This window comes from Elaeis guineensis, chromosome 9, assembly GCF_000442705.2.
Source record: "Elaeis guineensis isolate ETL-2024a chromosome 9, EG11, whole genome shotgun sequence".
Classification (NCBI taxonomy): domain Eukaryota; kingdom Viridiplantae; phylum Streptophyta; class Magnoliopsida; order Arecales; family Arecaceae; genus Elaeis; species Elaeis guineensis.
The window spans coordinates 23,407,859-23,427,816 of NC_026001.2; the positions used below are offsets into that span (position 1 = coordinate 23,407,859).

The 19,958-nt window shown below is 38.4% G+C and overlaps 1 protein-coding gene across 2 annotated transcripts; it reads right to left on the reverse strand.

Moving 5' to 3' along the window:
* Positions 1-7,123: 7,123 nt before the first annotated feature.
* On the reverse strand, positions 7,124-16,884 carry LOC105051289 (geranylgeranyl transferase type-2 subunit alpha 1). Of its 2 annotated transcripts, XR_012134295.1 has the most exons (9): positions 16,497-16,884; positions 16,236-16,395; positions 15,948-16,114; positions 15,762-15,866; positions 13,934-14,746; positions 13,626-13,815; positions 12,502-12,688; positions 7,987-8,052; positions 7,573-7,703 (listed from the first exon to the last, which is right to left on the reverse strand). XR_012134295.1 is itself a non-coding variant. In XM_010931641.4 (8 exons), the coding sequence occupies exons 1-8, from the start codon at positions 16,610-16,612 to the stop codon at positions 7,315-7,317; spliced, it is 2,127 nt and encodes a 708-aa protein (XP_010929943.1). In that variant the 5' UTR covers positions 16,613-16,879; the 3' UTR covers positions 7,124-7,314. The 2 variants fall into 2 exon arrangements, 1 of the variants encoding a protein (XP_010929943.1); XM_010931641.4 differs by lacking the exon at positions 7,987-8,052 and having other exon boundaries at positions 7,124-7,703; positions 16,497-16,879.
* Between the last annotated feature and the right edge of the window lie 3,074 nt (positions 16,885-19,958).

A 19,958-nucleotide genomic window follows, 5' to 3' on the forward strand; every position in this document is an offset into this window, starting at 1 on the left:
CAACCTTGTGCAGCAGGTTTGTCATCTTGCCTTACATATTATTGAACTCAGCGCACTGTTTACTTATGGGATGTTTGGTTGTATTCTCAAACTTTGGAAGAATGTCTCACATCACTGGGTTGGATTGCTGCACAATTTATTATGCTTTAGTTGTGTCATGTCCTGGACTCAAGATTCATGAGCCAAGGATTATGGCAATCGCCACATACTCATAAAAAACTCTCTCTACAAACATACAAGTACAAAGGCTGGGTTATTATACTTGTGGGCTGGAGACATATATAATCACCTATCAGGACTCTTGGTTATGCATATTCACTTGCTTCCATCCAAGGACATTCATTGCAGTGGAATCACAGCATCTGTTCTGTCATGAATTTACTGTTGGCCGGGTGGAATATATGCAGCATTTCATAACATTGCATAATTCTTTGTATTGTAATTTTGTTTGGCTCATCTAACTTATGTGTTTGGATGTATGGTTATTTTTCACAAGGATGTAACTATTATATGCTGTGACACTAATTGAAATCTCGCTTCAAACTCCTCTCTTTACCAAAAACAAAAAGGGTAAACAGGCCAGAAATGAGAAAAGCTTATGAGAATGACCTAAACAAAAACCATGCACTTTATCTTTTCTTTCATCTCTTGAGACTGATTGGACCATGAAAGATAAGCATCATGGCTTGATAGATGCTGGCGATCAGTGAAGCAATTCAGAAACAGTTCAGATTCAGTTCAAAAATTGGTTAGACAGTTTAGAGTTTGTTCAAATTCTGTTAGGAGGTTTAGAGTTAGTAGTTTGTTGTAACAAGATGAGCCTCAGATTGTGGGAAGCCATCTCTATAAATAGCCAAGGTGCATTAGAACAAAGGTATGTAGAGTCTGAGTTTTTTTCCTCCCTGTTCTGTCTCCTAACTTCTGTTTCTCTGATCTGTTCTGTTCTTCTTACTGTTCCTTCTTCCTGTTTCTTCTTCCTGTATCTGTTTCCATTGTTTCTTTCTCACAACACGGCCATAACTAGATCTAAATCTCGAGCTTCTCTAAGCTCGCATCAAGTGATGTCTGAGCCCCCTTCCGGCACCATGGAAATAGTTTCGCCGGGAGATTTTATGCAATTGAAGGTAGAGTTTGGAGAACTACGAGCAGTCTTAACTTCTTTGCAAGCTACAACTAATTTTCCATCAATGACTGAACGCAACCTTCCTCGACGACTAGATCTTCCATCCTATGATGGATCCACTGATCCATAGAAGTGGTTATACAAAGCAGATTTATATTTCCAATTCCATGATGTGCGTGATGGTCACAAAGTGGCAACTGCCTCTTTTCATCTTCATTCAGAAGCTTTACAGTGGTTCTGGTGGTATACTAGTACAGCAAACTGCATCAAACCATATCAGTATAAGATTGTCAACGTGAATTAGAAAAATTTACGTTTCAAGCCGGCCACTTGCCTGATCAACGTCTCCTCGGAGCATTTTTAAGCGGCCTACATGATGACCTCCAAACATTGGTGCGAGCCTTTCATTCTGTTACCTTAACAGATGCTATGGAGCTTGCTAGATACTTAGAGCGGGAGGGTTCATTTTTAAAACCTCCACGTTCTACTCTTCCATTAAAACCAAACTCTTTTACTTCTTTTCCATCTTCCAAATCTTCCCCAGCTTCATCTTCTGCTTCTTCTTTTCGTCCATCTCCACCATTACTTCCTACACCACCGTCTCAACACTTAACCTGTTAAACAAACAACTGTCTGCTGCTGAGCATGCTTTTCACACCAAAAAGAATCTTTGCTATAGTTGTGGAGATAAATGGAATCATGCTCACAAATGTAAATCCCTCTATCATCTAGATTCTACCGGATGAAGTTTTTTATGAATGTCAACATGATGAGCACGATCCTATGCTTCAGGAAGAAAGAGGATATGATCCGAAAATTTCTCATTTTGCACTCATGGGAATTTCGGATGATCCAGTTTTTCTTACTATACTTAAAGCAAGAGAAAAAATCTTCAATATTCCCATCACCATTCTCTTAGATTCAGGGAGTACTCACAATTTTTTGCATCCTAAATTGGTTGAGAAAGCAAACCTTCAATTATCCAGTTCTGAAATCTTCAAGGTCAGACTTGGTACGAAAATTCAATCCATGAGTTCTGGCAAATGCTTGCAAATTTCAATCCTGGTGCATGGGTTATTACAAGAAATCGATTTTTATGTGCTTCCTTTAGGAGGCTGCGATGTGATTTTGGGAGGTATGTGGTTTAAATCCTTAGGTGATATTATTTGGAATTTTGACAAACCAACCATGAAGTTTCAGCTGAATGAGAGGAACTACTTGTTCAAAGGCTTGCCATTTGATAATTTGAAGATTGTAAATAACAAAGAACTCAATCATGATCTCAGAATGATAACAGAAATGCATCAAATTCAGTGGATGAATAAGGACGGAGCTGCTCATACTTCAGGTTTTCAGTTGACAGAGTCTGGAACCTGCATTGGCCAACCTTCTTTTTCACTACAAACAAATATTTGCCCACCCAATATGTCTACCTCCTGTTAGACCATACGACCACAAAATTCCATTGGTTGATGAAACTCAAGCTATTTCCTTACCTTCTTATCGATATTCTTACCTTCTTATCGATATTCTCCTTATCAAAAATCGGTTATAGAACAAACTGTCAAGGAAGCTTTAGCAGCTGGATTTATTCAGCCTAATTCAAGTCCTTATTCCTCCCGTGTTACTGGTCAAGAAGGCAAATGGATCTTGGCAAATGTGCATTGATTACTGCATGCTCAATCAGAAAATCATAAAGGACATGTATCCCATTCCTCTCATTGATGATTTATTGGATGAACTGGTAGGATCTAAATATTTTTCTAAGCTGGACCTGCATTCTGGGTATCATCAAATCAGAATGAATGAGACAGGCATTCCTAAGACTGCTTTCAAAACTCATGAGGTCATTATGAATTCTTGGTTATGCCATTCGGCTTAACCAATGCTCCATCTACTTTTCAATCATTAATGAATGATATATTCAGACCATATCTGAGGAAGTTTGTGTTAGTTTTTTTTTTTATGATATTCTCATATATAATAAACCTTATGATTTCCATCTTTCACATTTAGAGATGGTATTTCAGCTTTTTCTCAAGCATCAATTATTTGCTAAATACTCTAAATACTGCTTTGCTGTGACAAAAGTAGACTATTTAGGCCATGTGATTTCCAAAGACGGAGTGCCAATGGATCAAAACAAAGTGGTAGCTATCACTGCTTGGTCAGTTCCTTCATCTATTAAAACCTTAAGAGGTTTCTTATGGCCTCCTTGCAGCTCCATTAACTTAGCTCCTTAAACAAGATTGTCCATTTATTTGGACTAATGAGGCTCAAGATGCATTTGAATTGCTTAAAGAAGCATAAATCACAGCACCAGTTTTGGCACTTCCAGATTTCACTAAAACTTTCATTATTGAGAGTGATGCAAGTGGAGTGGGCATGGGTGCTGTGCTTATGAAAGATGGAAAATCAATTGCATATATTAGTAAAGCATTCAGTAGCCGGTAGTTGGGTTATTCAACCTATGAAAAAGAAATGGAGGCTATTATATATGCTGTCACGAAATGGAGAACTTATCTATTGGGATGACAGTTTATTATTAGAATTAATCATCAATCACTCCGCTATTTGCTTCAGCAAAAAGTTCACACACCAGCTCAACATAAATGGTTAGTCAAATTGATGGGCTTTGATTTCTTGTTAGAATATAAATTGGGTCATCATAATCAAGCTGCCGATTCCTTATCAAGAAGGAATGAAGATCCTTCTTTTTCTGCACTAACCACTGTTGTTTCTGATTGGTATCAAGAATTAGAGGAAGCTTACAAAGTTGATACTCAGTATCTACAACTTATGAAACAGTGGCACAAAGGTGATTTTGATCCAAACAAATACAAGCTGGTAGATGGTATTTTGTTTTATAAAAATAGAATTCTTTTATATTCAGGCAGTACTCTAAGTAAAAAGATTTTATATGATTCCCATAATTCTCCTTTAGGAGGACATGCTGGTTTTTATAAAACCCTGCATAGAATCAAAAGAAGTTTTCATTGGAAACATTTAAATTCTGATGTACAGAAATTTGTTAGGCAATGTGATATATATCAACGCTGCAAGTATGATCCACAACGTCCTCAAGGTTTGTTGCAACCTTTGCCAATCCCAGATCAAATTTGGGAAGATTTAGCCATGGATTTTATTGATGCATTACCCAAATCTGACGGCAAATCTACTATTTTAGTGGTTGTGGATAGATTATCCAAATATGCTCTTTTTTTTCCTTTAAAGCATCCATATACAGCATCATTAGTGGCAGAAGGATTTCTAAAAAGAATTGTTAAATTCTATGGTTTGCCTAAATCTATTGTTTCTGATAGAGATACCATCTTCACAAGTATATTTTGGAATGAATTATTCTTCTTAATGGGAGTTCAGCTCAAGTTAAGCACTGCATATCATCCACATCCAAATATGCTCATTTTTTTCCTTTAAAGCATCCATATACAGCATCATTAGTGGCAGAAGGATTTCTAAAAAGAATTGTTAAATTCTATGGTTTGCCTAAATCTATTGTTTCTGATAGAGATACCATCTTCACAAGTATATTTTGGAATGAATTATTCTTCTTAATGGGAGTTCAGCTCAAGTTAAGCACTACATATCATCCACAATCAGATGGCCAATCTAAAGTTCTTAATAGATCCTTGGAAACCTACCTTCGACGCTTTTGCTTTCAACAACAAAATACATGGTTATGTTGGCTTTCTTTGGCTGAATTTTGGTATAATACATAATATCATTCAGCTATTGGAATGATTCCTTTTGAAGTTCTCTATGAAAGACCACCCCCTACAATATTTATGTTCCTGGTACCGCTTCTGATCAAGAAGTAGAGGAATGGTTGAGGGGAAGAGATTTGATACTCACCAAGCTCAAGCAACACCTTTGTAAAGCCCAAGAACGCATGAAGCATTTGGCTGATAAGAAAAGATTGGAAAAAGAATTTGCAGTTGGTGAAACAGTTTATTTGAAGTTACAACCATGCCAACAAAATTTATTAGTCTACCGCTACTATCACAAGCTTGCTGCTCGTTATTATAGTCCTAATAAAATTCTGCAGAAGATTGGCAAGGTAGCTTATAAACTTGAGCTATCTCTTACTTGCAAGATTCATCCAACCTTTAGTGTGTGTCCCAGCTCAAGAAGAAAGTAGGAAATTCATCAGAAAAAATCCAACCTTTAGTGTGTGTCCCAGCTCAAGAAGAAAGTAGGAAATTCATCAGAAAAAATTCTACCACTGCCTAACATCCTGTGGTTGAAGACTTACAACCTGCTCAAATTTTAGGCAGGCGTATGATTCAAAAACACAACCGGGCTGCAGTACAGCTATTAGTATATTGGGTAGGTTGCCCAACTGAAGAAGCAACATGGGTTGATTACTCTGATTTTATTATTAAATATCTTTCTGATTTTATTATTAAATATCTTTCATTTGATGTAAGTTCTCAAGGGGAAGGGAATTGATAGATGCTGGCATAATTCAGAAACAGTTCAGATTCAGTTCAAAAATTGGTTGGACAGTTCAGACTTCAGAGTTTGTTCAGATTTTGTTAGGAGGTTTAGAGTTTGTTTCATGTAATAACAAAACAACGAATTGACAGTTAAAGCCAGTAGTTTGTTGTAACAAGATGAGCTCTGATTGTGGGAAGCCATCTCTATAAATAGCCAAGGTGCATTAGAACAAAGATATGCAGAGTCTGAGTTTTTTTCCTCCCTTCCTGTTTTGTCTCCTAACTTCTATTTCTCTGATATGTTCTGTTTCTTCTTCCTGTTCCTTCTTCCTGTCTCTGTTTCCATTGTTTCCTTCTCACACCACAGCCATAACTAGATCTAAATCTCGAGCTTCTCTAAGCTTGAATCATAGCTTAATATCAATACAACTCAACATGACCCTTGATGAATGATTTATGCTGCAATTTCATCCGTCATAACCATGTTACATTTCCTAAGTCACTCATCAAAGTCTCCAAGTTATCTTGGCCTGCACCTTCCAAAATGATGACTCTAAAATACCCTATACGCCATGACTGTTTTGGCAGCCTTATTAACACCCTGTCCCAGATCATGCCCTTTACTAGAAAATCACTACCTTCCAGATGATGATTAATATACCTTATCTGTCTCCTATCTTCTTTGTAACCTTTCATTTGTTTAATGCAAATGATTAGGCTTTGTCTCAAAAGCCCAATCTTTCTCGCAGAGCACAGTTTGAATTCATGAGGGTAGCCAGAGAGAGTTGTTTTGCAACATATCAATCTAATCACAGGCTTCAGCGCTATCACTGCATCATTCTTACTTGTGAGTTGGATTTACAACTTGCTCTTACTCCATCACAGTATTCATTTCCCCTCTCAGGCCATTTAACCAATCAATCCTCAAATTCAGAATAGTGTTAACTAAAACCTTAATCTCTTAGACTCTTTCTACTTGCTAAGAAAGTACAAGAAGCGAGTTTGTTAAACGAGACATTTGTTTTCCAATGGACAAACTATGAAGAAATGGCTTATTATGAGATGTGTGGGTGAACGAGCGTGCACATGTGTGCAGTACATCATATATTTTTATTATTAATTGCAATTCAATTATCATGTTTGGGTTGTCCTAATCTAGGAAGATCAGGTTCAAGACAATGTTTGACCAGACCTCTAGTACTTGGGTCAAGTTTGGTTTGACCTGACCCCTCTCCCAAACCAACCATTCATGAACCTACTTATGCCTGTGTCAGACCTAAACATGTTTTAGTGAAGATCAAGCTTAATCTCTAAAGCTCCAAGCAATATAACCTGAGATATAAGGTGGCTAAATCTCCATTACCAGCTTTCGAAATGAGAAACTGAAGCTGGATCCAAAATAATAATAATGATGATGATGATTGATGGTGGACCTGAATAATGCTCGCTAATAACAAGTTAACGATATCCCTAGTTATTAAATAGGAAACCAAACCACAGATTTATAAGGAACCAAACCATCATATTTTTAAGTAATAGCATGGAAAGAGAAACCGGAACCTGTTTTCATGAATTGCTGTATTCCTTTGCTGTTTATATGTTGATCACATTGTTAAACTTGAAACATTCACTGTGTTCTCACCGTAAAATTTCAACGTAGATACCTGCTAAGGAAAAGGTATAGTATGATGAATGACATCACGAGAATAAAATTTCTACAAAGATAACTCTCTATCACCGTGCACGTTCACCATTGAGCCAGTTCAGGGTAGGAAGCACCTCTGTCAACAAAATACCAAACCTCTCATTGGCAACTGCATTTCCCCTGACATCCAGTTGAGTTAAACGCAAGTCCTTAAACAATAGGATGGCTTCCCAATGGTCTCCAACCTTGATGTCACCCTTCTGAAATTGATCGATTTTTAGTTTCACATCTAATGTGTGTGATAATGGAGACATGCAGAGAAACCGTGTTGTGTCAATCGGGTGAGCACCAATCTCATTGAAGGAGACATCCAACACTCTCAGGGAATCAAGCAGTTTCAGGGGTTCCAGTGCTGTAAAGCTGCTGATTTGATTGTAACTTAGGTTTAAGCAAACAAGAAGTTGCAAGGCCTCCAAACCTGTCAAAGAACCATGGAACAAGTAAATTTAGTCAGAAGTTGAAATAGGTTCCCGCCATTCACAGAGACAAATCAGGATCCTCAAAATGTCAATCAACCAGATAACTAATAAGTATATATATTATATTGAAATCAATGTTACCCAGAGAACTATGTCCCTGGATATGCACACCCAACAATTAGAAAGGGTATGAGTATAAAATTTGGGTGCTGCCTGCAAGCAGAAATCTTATCTATCACAAGTTTCCTACACTAAAAAAGCATCCGCACCCAATGCACGTACCCAAGTACACGTAGTACAATGGAAACTTACAGCCACAAAATTGTGGAATGAGTAAAATGGCTTAACCTGTACATCATATTTAAGATGCAAATATCAGTATAGGTGGTTCAGTAATCACTTGACCACCAAGAAACAGAAGAAAATCACATGGTAATTGAAACATCATGTCTGAAGAAGAATGAAACACAGCAACAAATGTTAATGATCACTGGAATGGTTTCATAATGCAATGACAGACTAAGGACTCATAAACTTCAGATGCAGTATCCATGAAATTTAATGACAGGAACAAGAATAATTTCAGTATAATAACCCTAGTGGAAATTGAGAAAATTTAGCTTTGTCTAACATGGAGATAAACAGAAGCATGACTGTTACATTAAACCCTCCACCAATTTAGACATGAAGATACCGAATTAGCTTTGAGAAGAAGATGTGAAAAACAATAAAAAACAAACTATTCTCAGGTTTAATAATAAGTTGGTCGAGCATGAATTTTAACAAAGTTATAACCAACACCAAGTAGCAACCATGATTTTTCTACACCTACCTTTTCCCTAACAAATAAGGCAGACTATAGTTGACCATGAGATGAAAATAAGCACTGTAGTCTAGTGAAAATTTGGAGAATTTTTTCAACAACCAGCCTGCACATTCTGGTGAATTCTCACCATAGAATGCAGATGGCACTTCATTTCAACATTGGAAATCACCAAGATTAGTTGTGAAGTTACTGGGGTCTAGGATGGCAGCTAATTCATGACAAAAATTGAGGGGCAGGTGTTAGAATAATGCAACGAAATAGCCAACATAGCAGTCGGGGTGCAAACAAGTCGAGCTACTCGCAAGCTACTCGAGCTCGACTCAAGTACAAGCTCGACTCGACTCAGTTATTATCGAGCCCGAGTAGCTCAAATAGTTTTTCAAGTCGAGCTCAAGTAGCAAGTTACATTTGATCTATTATAAATACATTTTATGGTCTATCCCCTAAATGAACTAATATATGCATCTCCCTGGAATTCACTTACTATAACATCCTAACAATGCAAAACCAAGGCAGGCAACCAGTTCTAGTTATGCCATGCAATATTAAAATGAAGGCAGTGTAAAGAAAAAGAATCAACACTGGCATTTAACTGCTAGGAGTCATAGTCTCACTGTTGCAAATCACTGAAAAATAAAAAATCTTCTCCCTTCATGTAGTCAAAGTCTCAAATGGATGATAGGTTAAAACCTCAGAATTGAACAGTTGCAATCTCAACCCCATCTTTTCAAGAAAGCAAAGTCTCACATTACCGCAGCAACATTGAACAAAGAAACAACCTTGCATCTCCTGAGAGGCTGAGACTCCATAACAGGATTAGTCAATGCCATAAAAGGTACAGTTTACAACATGAAATTTGTATGCAAGCACAGCAACCAAGATGATTCCCTATCACTCTTTTGACCCTTGATGAAAGATAACATTCTGAAATTTCATGATTACTAGCCCTATTAAAAAAGTAGTGATTACCATACTCATTACTTAAAACCCCAAAACATCTTGGTAGGGGTCTTCACATTCTTGATAATGAAAATAGAGATGCTAATATCTTGTAATTTTTTGGGGGTAACCATAAAAGCACCCTATTGTGACCATGTCTTTTGCATCAGTGATGTGATGGATTTCCTGCCTACTGTTTAGAATTTCTGAGGGTAAAGAGTGATTTATTTTGCCATAACAACTTTCAAGACATATCATACTATCCTAGTTTTAGCACTAACACTGAATTATTCTCATATGTGACATGGATGTATAACTTCTTGTCCCCTACATTACTTGTCCCCTACATTACATCATTCATTTCTCTATCTGTCCATTCAAGAAACTAATCTTCAAATTTTTGTGAAATTTCTTACTCAGCTTAACCTGGCGCCATACTACATACCACAGATATGCTGTTACGTTATTAAATTCAGAAAAATCCCAACCAAATCCTTAATTCCATTTAGGGAACTTTTGTTCACATCCTCAGTATCTACAAAGTACCAAAAATCTCAAGTCTAATATTAAAAGTTTGGAGAGGTAGGCCATAAACAGGAAAGCAATATCTTTCTGCCAACCATCTAGAGACTACCCAACTCAAAGGACCAAGGAATCAAATATATCGCTTGTTATTCCAAGGACGAGGTGCTTCTCACGGAATCTATAGAAATGCATCCTTTGTAGATAGATGTGATCCATTATTTTTCAATTGCCACCCAATTAAACATTAGCCTTATACAATGTTGCCAAAGGGACTTTGATACATCATTAGGCACCCCCTCAGTGCATGTGCCAAGGGGGATCCCTGGATCCAAAAGTTGGCATTCTAATCCTCTATTGCCCACTCCAAAACAAGAAGAAAAAGTAGAAGATGCTAACCAAGGTGTAAAAAAGCATCATATCCTATCCTGAAGACCCAAATAGATGCACACCCAGGGAAATAAGGAGGTAGCAACTCTAGAGGAAATTTGTTTCATAATAGGGCACATGTACATGTGATGAGAATTACAAATACGTACATGCAGCTACTAGAGCCCCCCACATTGCAACAAGCCATAAATGAATCTCTATAAGGCCTCCTTTTTAATCAGCAGCAACAATGATCAGGATTCAGAATAAGGGATTGTCGTGCCAATACCGAGGCCCATATTGGTCGGCAACTGGAATAGTATAGTATTGGTATAGATCCATACTGTACCATGACGGGGTGTTTTAGCTTTATTTTTTTAATTTTCAAACTTTGAATTATAGTAGGTATATGGTTTATCGACTTCAATTCAAAATTCAAAAATTAAAAAAAAAAAAAGGTTGAAACCCTTTTTCCCCTGTTCCTAAATGATGACGGTGAGAGAGAGGGAGGGGGAGAGGGAGAAAAGGAGAGAAACCCTAACCCTAACCTGACCCTATGTGTGTGTGTGAGAGAGAGAGAGAGAGAGGAGAGGAGAGGAGGAGGAGAGGGCTACCTACCAGAACATAGGCAGTGGGGTGGCGGACAATCACAACTTTGTGAGCAGCCGAGAGAAGGAGAGGTGTTTACGAGTGGTAGGCAGGTGCTCTCTTAAGGACTCCGAGCCAAGAGGGGGAGGAAACACATGATTCACGCATTTTAATAGTTGGAGAAGAAAGGTTTCAACAAGGAATCGATCTATCTCATTTTAAACACTTGAACCATGTAGGTTTCCAACCAGTTTGGTTCGATACGTCCCAAACTAGGCAGTTTGGTATGATTCAACATTTCATGTTTAGGATTCTATTCCATATTTCTAACACATATTTAAACAGTTGTCGTGTTCAATGTGGTGAAGAACATAGTAAAAGTGAAAAAGTGAATAAAATTGACCAAAATGAAAAATAAAGGAGGAATTGGCCAGTGAATCTCTATTGTGTAATGCAACTTGAAAAAGCATATCGAAAAACAAAAGAAAATTTCAGGATTGTTTATTAAAAAAAGAATAAGAAAAGAAAGAAATGTCAAACTATGAATCTCCACCAAGTGCAAAAGTAGTGGAAAACCATTTAACACCTTCACTTAGGTAACTTATACATGGCCAACAACTAATGCATTAGGTAGAAAGATTAGAAGAGACTAAGAGAGCCGTGGTTTAGGGCCGTAAACAAGCTGAAATGTACATGAACAACTCAAGATTGGCTCAATAATAGGTTCATTCAAACTTGTTCTACTAAAAACAAGCAAAGATAGAACTTTGGTTAGAGCTCAACTCTTGCACAAATAAAGCCTGAAGACTTTTGTTTATCAAAGTTAAATAGAAACTAGCCTCAGCTTGATGACAGGTTCACTCAAGCTCCATTCAGCTGACAACCAGCATTTGGTTAAACATCTTTTTGTCAAGCTCAGCTCAGGCTTGAATACCCCTTTCATATTAGAAGATGAACTCAAGCACCTTAACACGCACGTCAATGCATTTTATTTGCATCTCTATAACATGTATTTGACTCATTCTGAAAGGCCTGAGGTTTCGCTTATATCAGGGTATGCAATGGTGCTCTCAATGACTCAGGCAAGGCTGAGGCTAGACATCCAAACCTGGAAAAAACCAGGCTCAGGCTAGACTATTTAGCCAGCACAATTTGGCCCGGTTTTTAGGAGGCTCAGTAGAATCCAGGCTGGGTCAGGCAAGAGGCCATGTTGAGCCCCAGCCTTGCATGAAGAATTGGACCGAGTCAGGTTGGAAACAGGCCCTGGTCTAGGCTGGGTTCGGGCTTAAGGTTTAAACTGCAGACTTGCTTCAGGCCTAGGCTCGACCCAGCCTAAGCCATTCCACTGACACCCCTAGCATAAAAGTTAGTGAAAATTTCAACACCAAATAGGAAATACACTATAAAAGTAAGAATTGGTAATATTAAATGCACACCTGAGATCCCCCACTGCTAGAAAAGAAAATACACACCTACTAGAATGAAAGAAGCAAAGAATGGTTGCCAAGGCTTTCATGGATCAAAGTTAAAAAACAAGGCCAAAGATGTCCAACCTGCAATTGTTCGAAGGTTGTTGTGACTTAGATCTAGCATCTGAACCCATAATAAGTGCTCAACAAAGCCAATCCGTGATAATGATAATCCACTAAGCTGTAAGCAGGCATGGTTATGGAAACTTGAGGAAGTCAATTTACTAAAATGCCAAGTATGCTTCATCAGAAACTCTTTATCCGAAGTCACCTGCAAAATCACTTGAATGAAAATATGCTAGGACAATTTGCACAGATCTGAAAGTGGCTTTAGCACATAAGTTAGCACTAAAAATGAACCTTATTATGAAATAAACTAAAAAAGGTTTGCAGAATAAAGCCAGCAAGAAGTTCAATAAATGTGTAGTAATAATTTTGCAACATTATAGGTTGTCTGCTTCCAACATTGTTGAACCAGCAACCCATACTTCATGATGTAAAAATAACAACGCAAATAAACTAAAGTAGTATCTAAATGAAAAGTTATTGAAAAGTTGTTATTGGAAAGTTTGGTTCACATGTTTAAGGCAGATGAGTTTAGGAAAGCAATATTTTTATCATATTTCCAGACTCAGTTTCACAATTAGCACTCAAGATAACTTATCATGCTTGGCCTATAAGGCCATCCTGACAACCAGTTATCTAATTATAATGATCATGATTGAAAGATGTTGTATAATTGTCAATGAGTTCATACCTTGAGATCTTATATATTCCTTGCATAATATTTTAGGGATCAATATTCATATGTGATACAGTTTCACATGAAAAAAACCATGAATTATATTCTATTACATACTGAGCCACAACCCGTAGACCATGCCTGTATCCATGACATGTCAACGTTAAGGAACAAAAGAATGCAAGCATAGGATGGTTTATTGTGATTTCCCAACGACAGGTGATATTCCACAACCCATTTTCTTGTATTATTTCACATATTGCCTGTGTACATGTGATGCTGCCTTGCTGGCAACTACATTGTTCTGTTCAACCTATGACCATAAGGTTTACATGCTTAATTAGAAGCCTTCACTAGATTTCATTTATAGCCATAATGATTCTGTTCATCATTTATGTTTTCAATTCTTTTTTCTTGTTTCCTCTTTACATAAACATGTAAAGCATATATAACCACAGGAACATACCTGAGACATTAGAACTAAGCTTCGCTCATCCTCATAGTATCTTTTATGAGATGGATCCAACTTTATGACCTCTTCATAGAGTTTTAGAACCTCTTCAGAATGAATCCTCTTTTGCATTAGGGAAGCTCCATGTGACACCATTGCATCATGGGCAACCAAAAGCCGTGCTAATGTTAAGTTCACAAACTTACTGCAAGGAATAACGAATTTTAGATTAATGACACCCAAACCATTAGACAGAGAAATTGATGTTTTAGTTAAATTTTCCCAGCTACTTAATGAGGTACAAATGATAGAAGTTGACTAACCAATTTTCCTCAGACAGCTCCTTGAAAAGATTTATCTCATTAGATAAAGTCTCTAAATGCCATTGCTTATCCTTTGAACCCTCTGCAACATGGTCCTCACTGATTTTCAATTGATCAAAAGAATTTATATCAGGAATTTCTGGAGGATGACATACATCATCATAGTTCCAGCCAAAGAGCTCCTGCCTGGATTCTACATTAAATTGTTCCAGATTGTTGTTGTTCAATTTTATAGTAAACTCGAACTGCACAGGATATTTGTAGCAAGAACCATTTGATGACACTATACCCTCTGAGTGACCAAGGCTAATCTCAACTGAGTAAGCTTTCAAATTACTGGGATTTACATCAGGAACATTAAGATAAGTCACCCAACAATGGGCTTCTCTTGAACTTGTAGTTAATAAAGGCCTCCAAATAAGATTCTCATTTGCAACAAACACGGAATTTGTGGTCACAGTTGATGAACTCACACCTTTGACAGCTTGATTAAAGTAAAGAATGATGGGAAATGTTCGTTTATCAAAGAAATAGCACAAACTGAAGTTTGAGGTTGGAAACAGCATGTAACCATCGGCTTTGTCATTCATGGATAAAACCAAATCAGATCCAGGAACAGGCCATGAAGATATCAGAAACAGTTCATCTGGACTAGCAGTTTGATCCAAAAGCCAGAGATGATAGAACCACCCACTTTGATCACTAGGGTCTGTGAAAAGAGCCTGACGTACAAGCTCATACTCCTCTGTTAGAATATCCTCCTTAGAATCAAATCCCTGAGCCTTTTGCTTTAGCAACCAGGACAGAAGCACACTGCGGACATGTTAAGCCAGATATAGCCCAAAAATTTGGTAAATCATAAATTATATGTCTTCAAGAAGTTACAGATGATAACACTTACACAACCAAAACTTCATTTGAAACAAGCAAAATAAGAACTGTACTAGTGATACAATTGTAAATTAGATATCCAACATTGTCTTGTAGCCATCTTGAAGAAGGCCTATCCCATGTCCTCCTTGCTTTGCTAATTATCATGCTAAATGGTAAATTATGCACAAAGATATATTTGTTTTTAGTTTATTCAACTCTGTAACTTCATTGTTAAGGGAAATATTATCAAACAAGTAATTTCATGGAACCAAATTTTGTAGTTAACTTCTCCAGAATGGCTGAAGGGTTTATCATGCATAAGTAGATTGGTCGTGACTAAATTGGTCCTCAGTAGGAAAGTAAAAAATGCATTAATTTTAAACTTTTTCCAAGCTACAGAAGTAGATATGATAAATAAAATTATACCAACCAGTAGGAAAGTAAAAAATGCATTAATTTTAAACTTTTTCCAAGCTACGGAAGTAGATATGATAAATAAAATTATACCAACCAGCAGTGATCTTGTAACATGTTCAATTTCTTGAAATTTCCTAACATCTAGGATACATCCTTTCTCGTTCAAGACCTAACATAACTTATTCCATTTCTTCAGTTTGGTGGCCAGAAACTTAAATTGCAACCAATACATTTTATTCCGACTAGAATTGAGACCATGATTTTGAGTTGGTCAGCAGTTTGAGCTGACTTGCACATTTTAAGGTATCAGCCAATCTTAAATTGTTTTATCTTGTAGGGACAAGAATGCCACTATTGGATCAATAATCATATCAGCAAGGCCTCTTGCACATTTCACTCAGACAGCACAAACATCACATAGTTGCGAACCATGTTGTAATAGCCATTAAAACTTCATAAATAAACAACATCCAAGCAGGTGGTCTTGTTAACTCCAATTTCCAGATCATAAAATCAAGAGAAATGAATACCCCTATACCTGCGATTGTGCCAAGCCGAATAATTGCTGAAATTGGTGTTGATCATATCCATCGTGAACTTGAGCTCCTCTTCTTCCGACACATTCTTCAATTTTGCAACAAATCTAGAATTCCGAAAAAAAAACAAATAAAAATACAAAACATTCACAGTCAAATGAATACTAAATAACCAAAAGTAGAGTCACCTCCGATAACTCCATCCATGGAAATTCCGAGCATCGGCCTTCAGCAGCTGATCCAGCAGCTGGAACTCCCGCTCGAAGTCAACTGGTGCAAGCCCTCGGCTCAGCACCCATTTCCGATGGTACCAAGCCCCGTAAGACTTGGGATTCCGCCTCAATGCCATCTCTACCTTCAAATTTTTCCAAAAGCAAAAAAAAAAAAAGAACGATTTTCAGATCAATCGACCAAATGGGCATTCAATTTCTCCTCCAATCTTAAGAGGTATAAACACAAAAGAAATCAAAACTCACGACTCTAAGCTCATCTTTGATGGCGGATTTAACGATCTCAGGATCCGTTACTTCGTTGAGATTGTGCTGGAGGGCGAGTTTTCGATAGTTCCAAGCCGTGTAGATTTCCGGGTTCATATCCAAAAGTTTCGAGCTGGCCGATAAAGCCTCGCTGGTGTAGCTGCGGAACTCCCGAAAACAAGAAATTTAGTAAAGAAACAATTCGATCGAGAAAGAGTTGGGCAGGGGAAGGGGGGGAAGATGAGGAGGGAGAAGGATTACATGCGGTGGTTGTGTTGGTGGAGGAGTTGGGCCTGGAGGTCACGGAGCTTGGCGGCCTTGGCGGCGGAGGCGGCCGTGTCCTCCGGCTTGGTGGCTTTGCGCGGCCGGCCATGCATCGCTTTCTTGCTGCTGCTTCGTCGCCGGAGAAAATGGAGTCGACTTAGATTGGCTGAAAGATCTTGGCAATTCCAGAGGCGAATATTAAAGAGGATTTCATTTCATCACAACCAGGATTTTTGGGTTGGGTATTTCATTTCCTTTTTCCGTCAGCGGCCTGCGAGTACCAGGGGATCGAGGGTTTGGGAGGGGCGCGGGTTTTAACTTTCGCACGAAAGTAGGATTTACCTTCCTTCGCGCGAATCCACCGTTGGATCATCTACCGCACAGAGGTCAAAGCGCTCCCAAAATTTATTGAAAAGAATCAGGGAGCATAGATTACGGTCGAGGCTGTTTGTTTATTTGTTTGCTTTGATTTATATTCAACTGAAGGTGGTAATTCAAGATTTTGCTGATGAGGTGGATAAACTTGATGAGAAAATGGAAAATTTAACTGCTGTGTGCTTTATTTGAACTGCTTAAAGAAATTTCAAGTGCAGTGTGGGTTGGGGTAGGTCCTTGTCATCCAACCAACTATCTTGCTCTTTGGCTCGGAGCCGACCAAGGGAGCAACACTGACTAAGTTATCACGATTCAATCCAACTCAGATCAGCGAGTCCCACCTAATCAACTTTCTACCAACTTCTGTTGATGACATCTGACCGATTAAGATCAACAGATTTAATCGAGTCGGTACCAAACCAACTAGGTTGGAGATGCCGCCTACACTCGGCATGTAGCCGACTGCCTATTCGATTCTAAGCAGATTGCGACAATCAACAATCGACGATCGGGCACCATCCCTCGATGGGGCTATTCTACAACCCCCATGGCATGGACCTCTATCAAATAATCGAGCGCTAAACATGGCCGCCACATCATCCTGACAGGCCACGTTAGATCACGTCTCTCAGATGCTATATCCTGGCTGGCTGGTTGCGTGCCATAATTGGATGTTACAAATTCATTAATTGCGCCTATGAGGTCATTTATTACACCCCATATATGGTAGCGTTCGCCGTCACGGCTACGTGCGCACAGAACAGAAGGCACACCCGCCATCAGAGCCATTTAAGGATACCCATGTGGCACCATACGACTGACAAGATATGATTGACATGATCATCTGTCCTTTCACCATCTACTTTGCTCCCTCTATAAATAGAGGTAAGCGGAGACCCCTTCAGGTATGTGAGATCTAGATGCTGATGCTCTGCTGCTGCTTGCTCTCTTTTTTTTCTCTCGAGCTGTCTTATTGACTTGAGCGTCAGAGGGTCTCCATCAGAGCCACCTCTGGTGGGACTTCCTTTGCAAGTCATTATCTACTCTGGCACCGGGTGGAGGACGTCGCTGACACTTATCATAACCTTTGCTCTCGCTCTCGGCCTTTTTGACTGTGCACCTTCTCCGGCCATCAACCATCCTCTACCAGCGTTCTGCCGCTCCACACTCAGGCTCAGTTATTTGGCCCCCGACCGACTATCCAACCGGAGGGACGCTACAACAGTTTGGCGCACCAGGAAGGGGGGAGTAGAATCGAAAGAAAAGAAAAAAAAATTCTTCCAAGAACTTCCATGGCCAAGACGAGAGTGTACAATGCTTCCGCGGGCTCTGTTCGACGCTTAGCGCGGCATGACATGCCTCCAACAACTCTCACAGAGCCGAGCACTTCATGACTGGCGACAACGGTGGACCACCAGCAACTCACTGCTCTCATGCAGCAAGTGAAGATGCTGACGAAGACCGTCCATGATCTCCAACAGTAGCAGCGACTGAAGGAGATAGCGCTGTGTGACATGCCTTTTCGGCATAGTCGCCGACCTCGATCTCTGACCCATCACTCAACTCGACGCTCCCGTTAGATGAGTTCTCGACCCATCCGACGGTCACCACATATTATCTCTCGGTGCGCTCCACGTGCCGACTCCGATGATCGCTAGTCTTCTTCTGTTGGAAAATATATCCTAAAGTCAATTGTTTGACGATTGTGCTAATTATAAATATATATGAATTGATCAATAATAAAAGTTATTTGACCTTTTTCATCATAAGGTTACATCTTCTAACGAACTTCTATATTGTGATGAAGTCCTGAGGACTACTTTGATCGATAAAGGATGATTTATTGCGTAGTTCTTAAATTGATTTGCGACCAAACGATACGCTATTACTAAGACAATAGTGATATCAAGTGTAGATCGTTGTGTGCAATATGCATTGGTTGTCCTCGTAACCAAATGGTGTGGAGACACTGGTATGGCATGCAGATGAGATTTAGAAGTACATCATCACTGAATGTGACCAACTGTGGAGTACTCTACTGTCACGGGTAGCTCGCGAAATGTATGGATATAAGTATCCCTCCGATCTGAGATCATCACGGTGACTTGCAAGCAACTCACTGTACTTTGATACCGAACTAACTGAATTTCTAATTCAGTAACGAAAGATTTCTAGATGCAGTCAAGTACTTATCAAGTTGGTGCGTGAGTCAAGATGGGATTGACCTCTGCGAATTAGTAAGAATTAATGTATCAATATATTTCAATGTAGCAAAATCTGGATCCAGATAACCCATATGATGGATTTGAAAAAGATTCAAATACAATATGGATGATTTATTTACGATTGATAGTTAAATTCTAGATCGTCCTCGAGCATTAGGATCAAAGAGATGAATTATACGGTAACCATACATCAATAGTTTCTTGAATGTTGCTTCACTTTCATTCGATCTATCCGGACATCGGGTCACTATTGCTAGATGGTCACATCGATTAATTCAGAAAGTTATTCCTGTGCTACTAGTTTAGGTTCGAACCTATGAGATCACACTCAAAAAAAATTTCTGACTGATCATGTGGCTGATCAACGATTAAGAATCATTCAAGGACTTAATCATCAATTCGATTGATGGTTAACCTTATGCAAAAATTATAATAAATTAATTCATCAAGTGTTAGTGAATTAACGAAGGATTAATTAGAAATTAGATTATTGATTAGCTCAATTTGATTGAGTAAAGAGGATTAAATAAAATCTAATTAAATTAGATGCAATTAGGTTTGACCTGATTAAGTTATGAGATGACCTAATCGCTAAGAGAGAATTGTCTCTAATTTTTTCACACCAAAGAGTTCTTTTCCTTCTCTATCTCACATCCAAATTTGGATAGGATCAGGTTTCAAATGGTATGTTCGAATCTGATTGAAAATAGGATATCATATAGATAATATTTGACGTTATCTCTAAGATCTTGCTGCCAACTTATTTTTTTCTCCTTATATGTGTGACATTTTAAAAAGATTTTTTATGAAAAATTAATTAGAGAATTGATTTATTGTAAAAAAATATGGAAAGGGGTGT

Excerpts from the sequence above, each read along its gene's own strand:
- LOC105051289 (XM_010931641.4), bottom strand. The coding sequence starts at position 16,612 with ATGCATGGCCGGCCGCGCAAAGCCACCAAGCCGGAGGACACGGCCGCC. Across the intron at positions 16,115-16,235 it reads TCAAAGATGAGCTTAGAGTC|GTAGAGATGGCATTGAGGCG; the intron begins GTGAGTTTTGAT and ends AAAAATTTGAAG. Across the intron at positions 7,704-12,501 it reads CAACCTTCGAACAATTGCAG|GTTTGGAGGCCTTGCAACTT; the intron begins GTTGGACATCTT and ends GTTCTTTGACAG.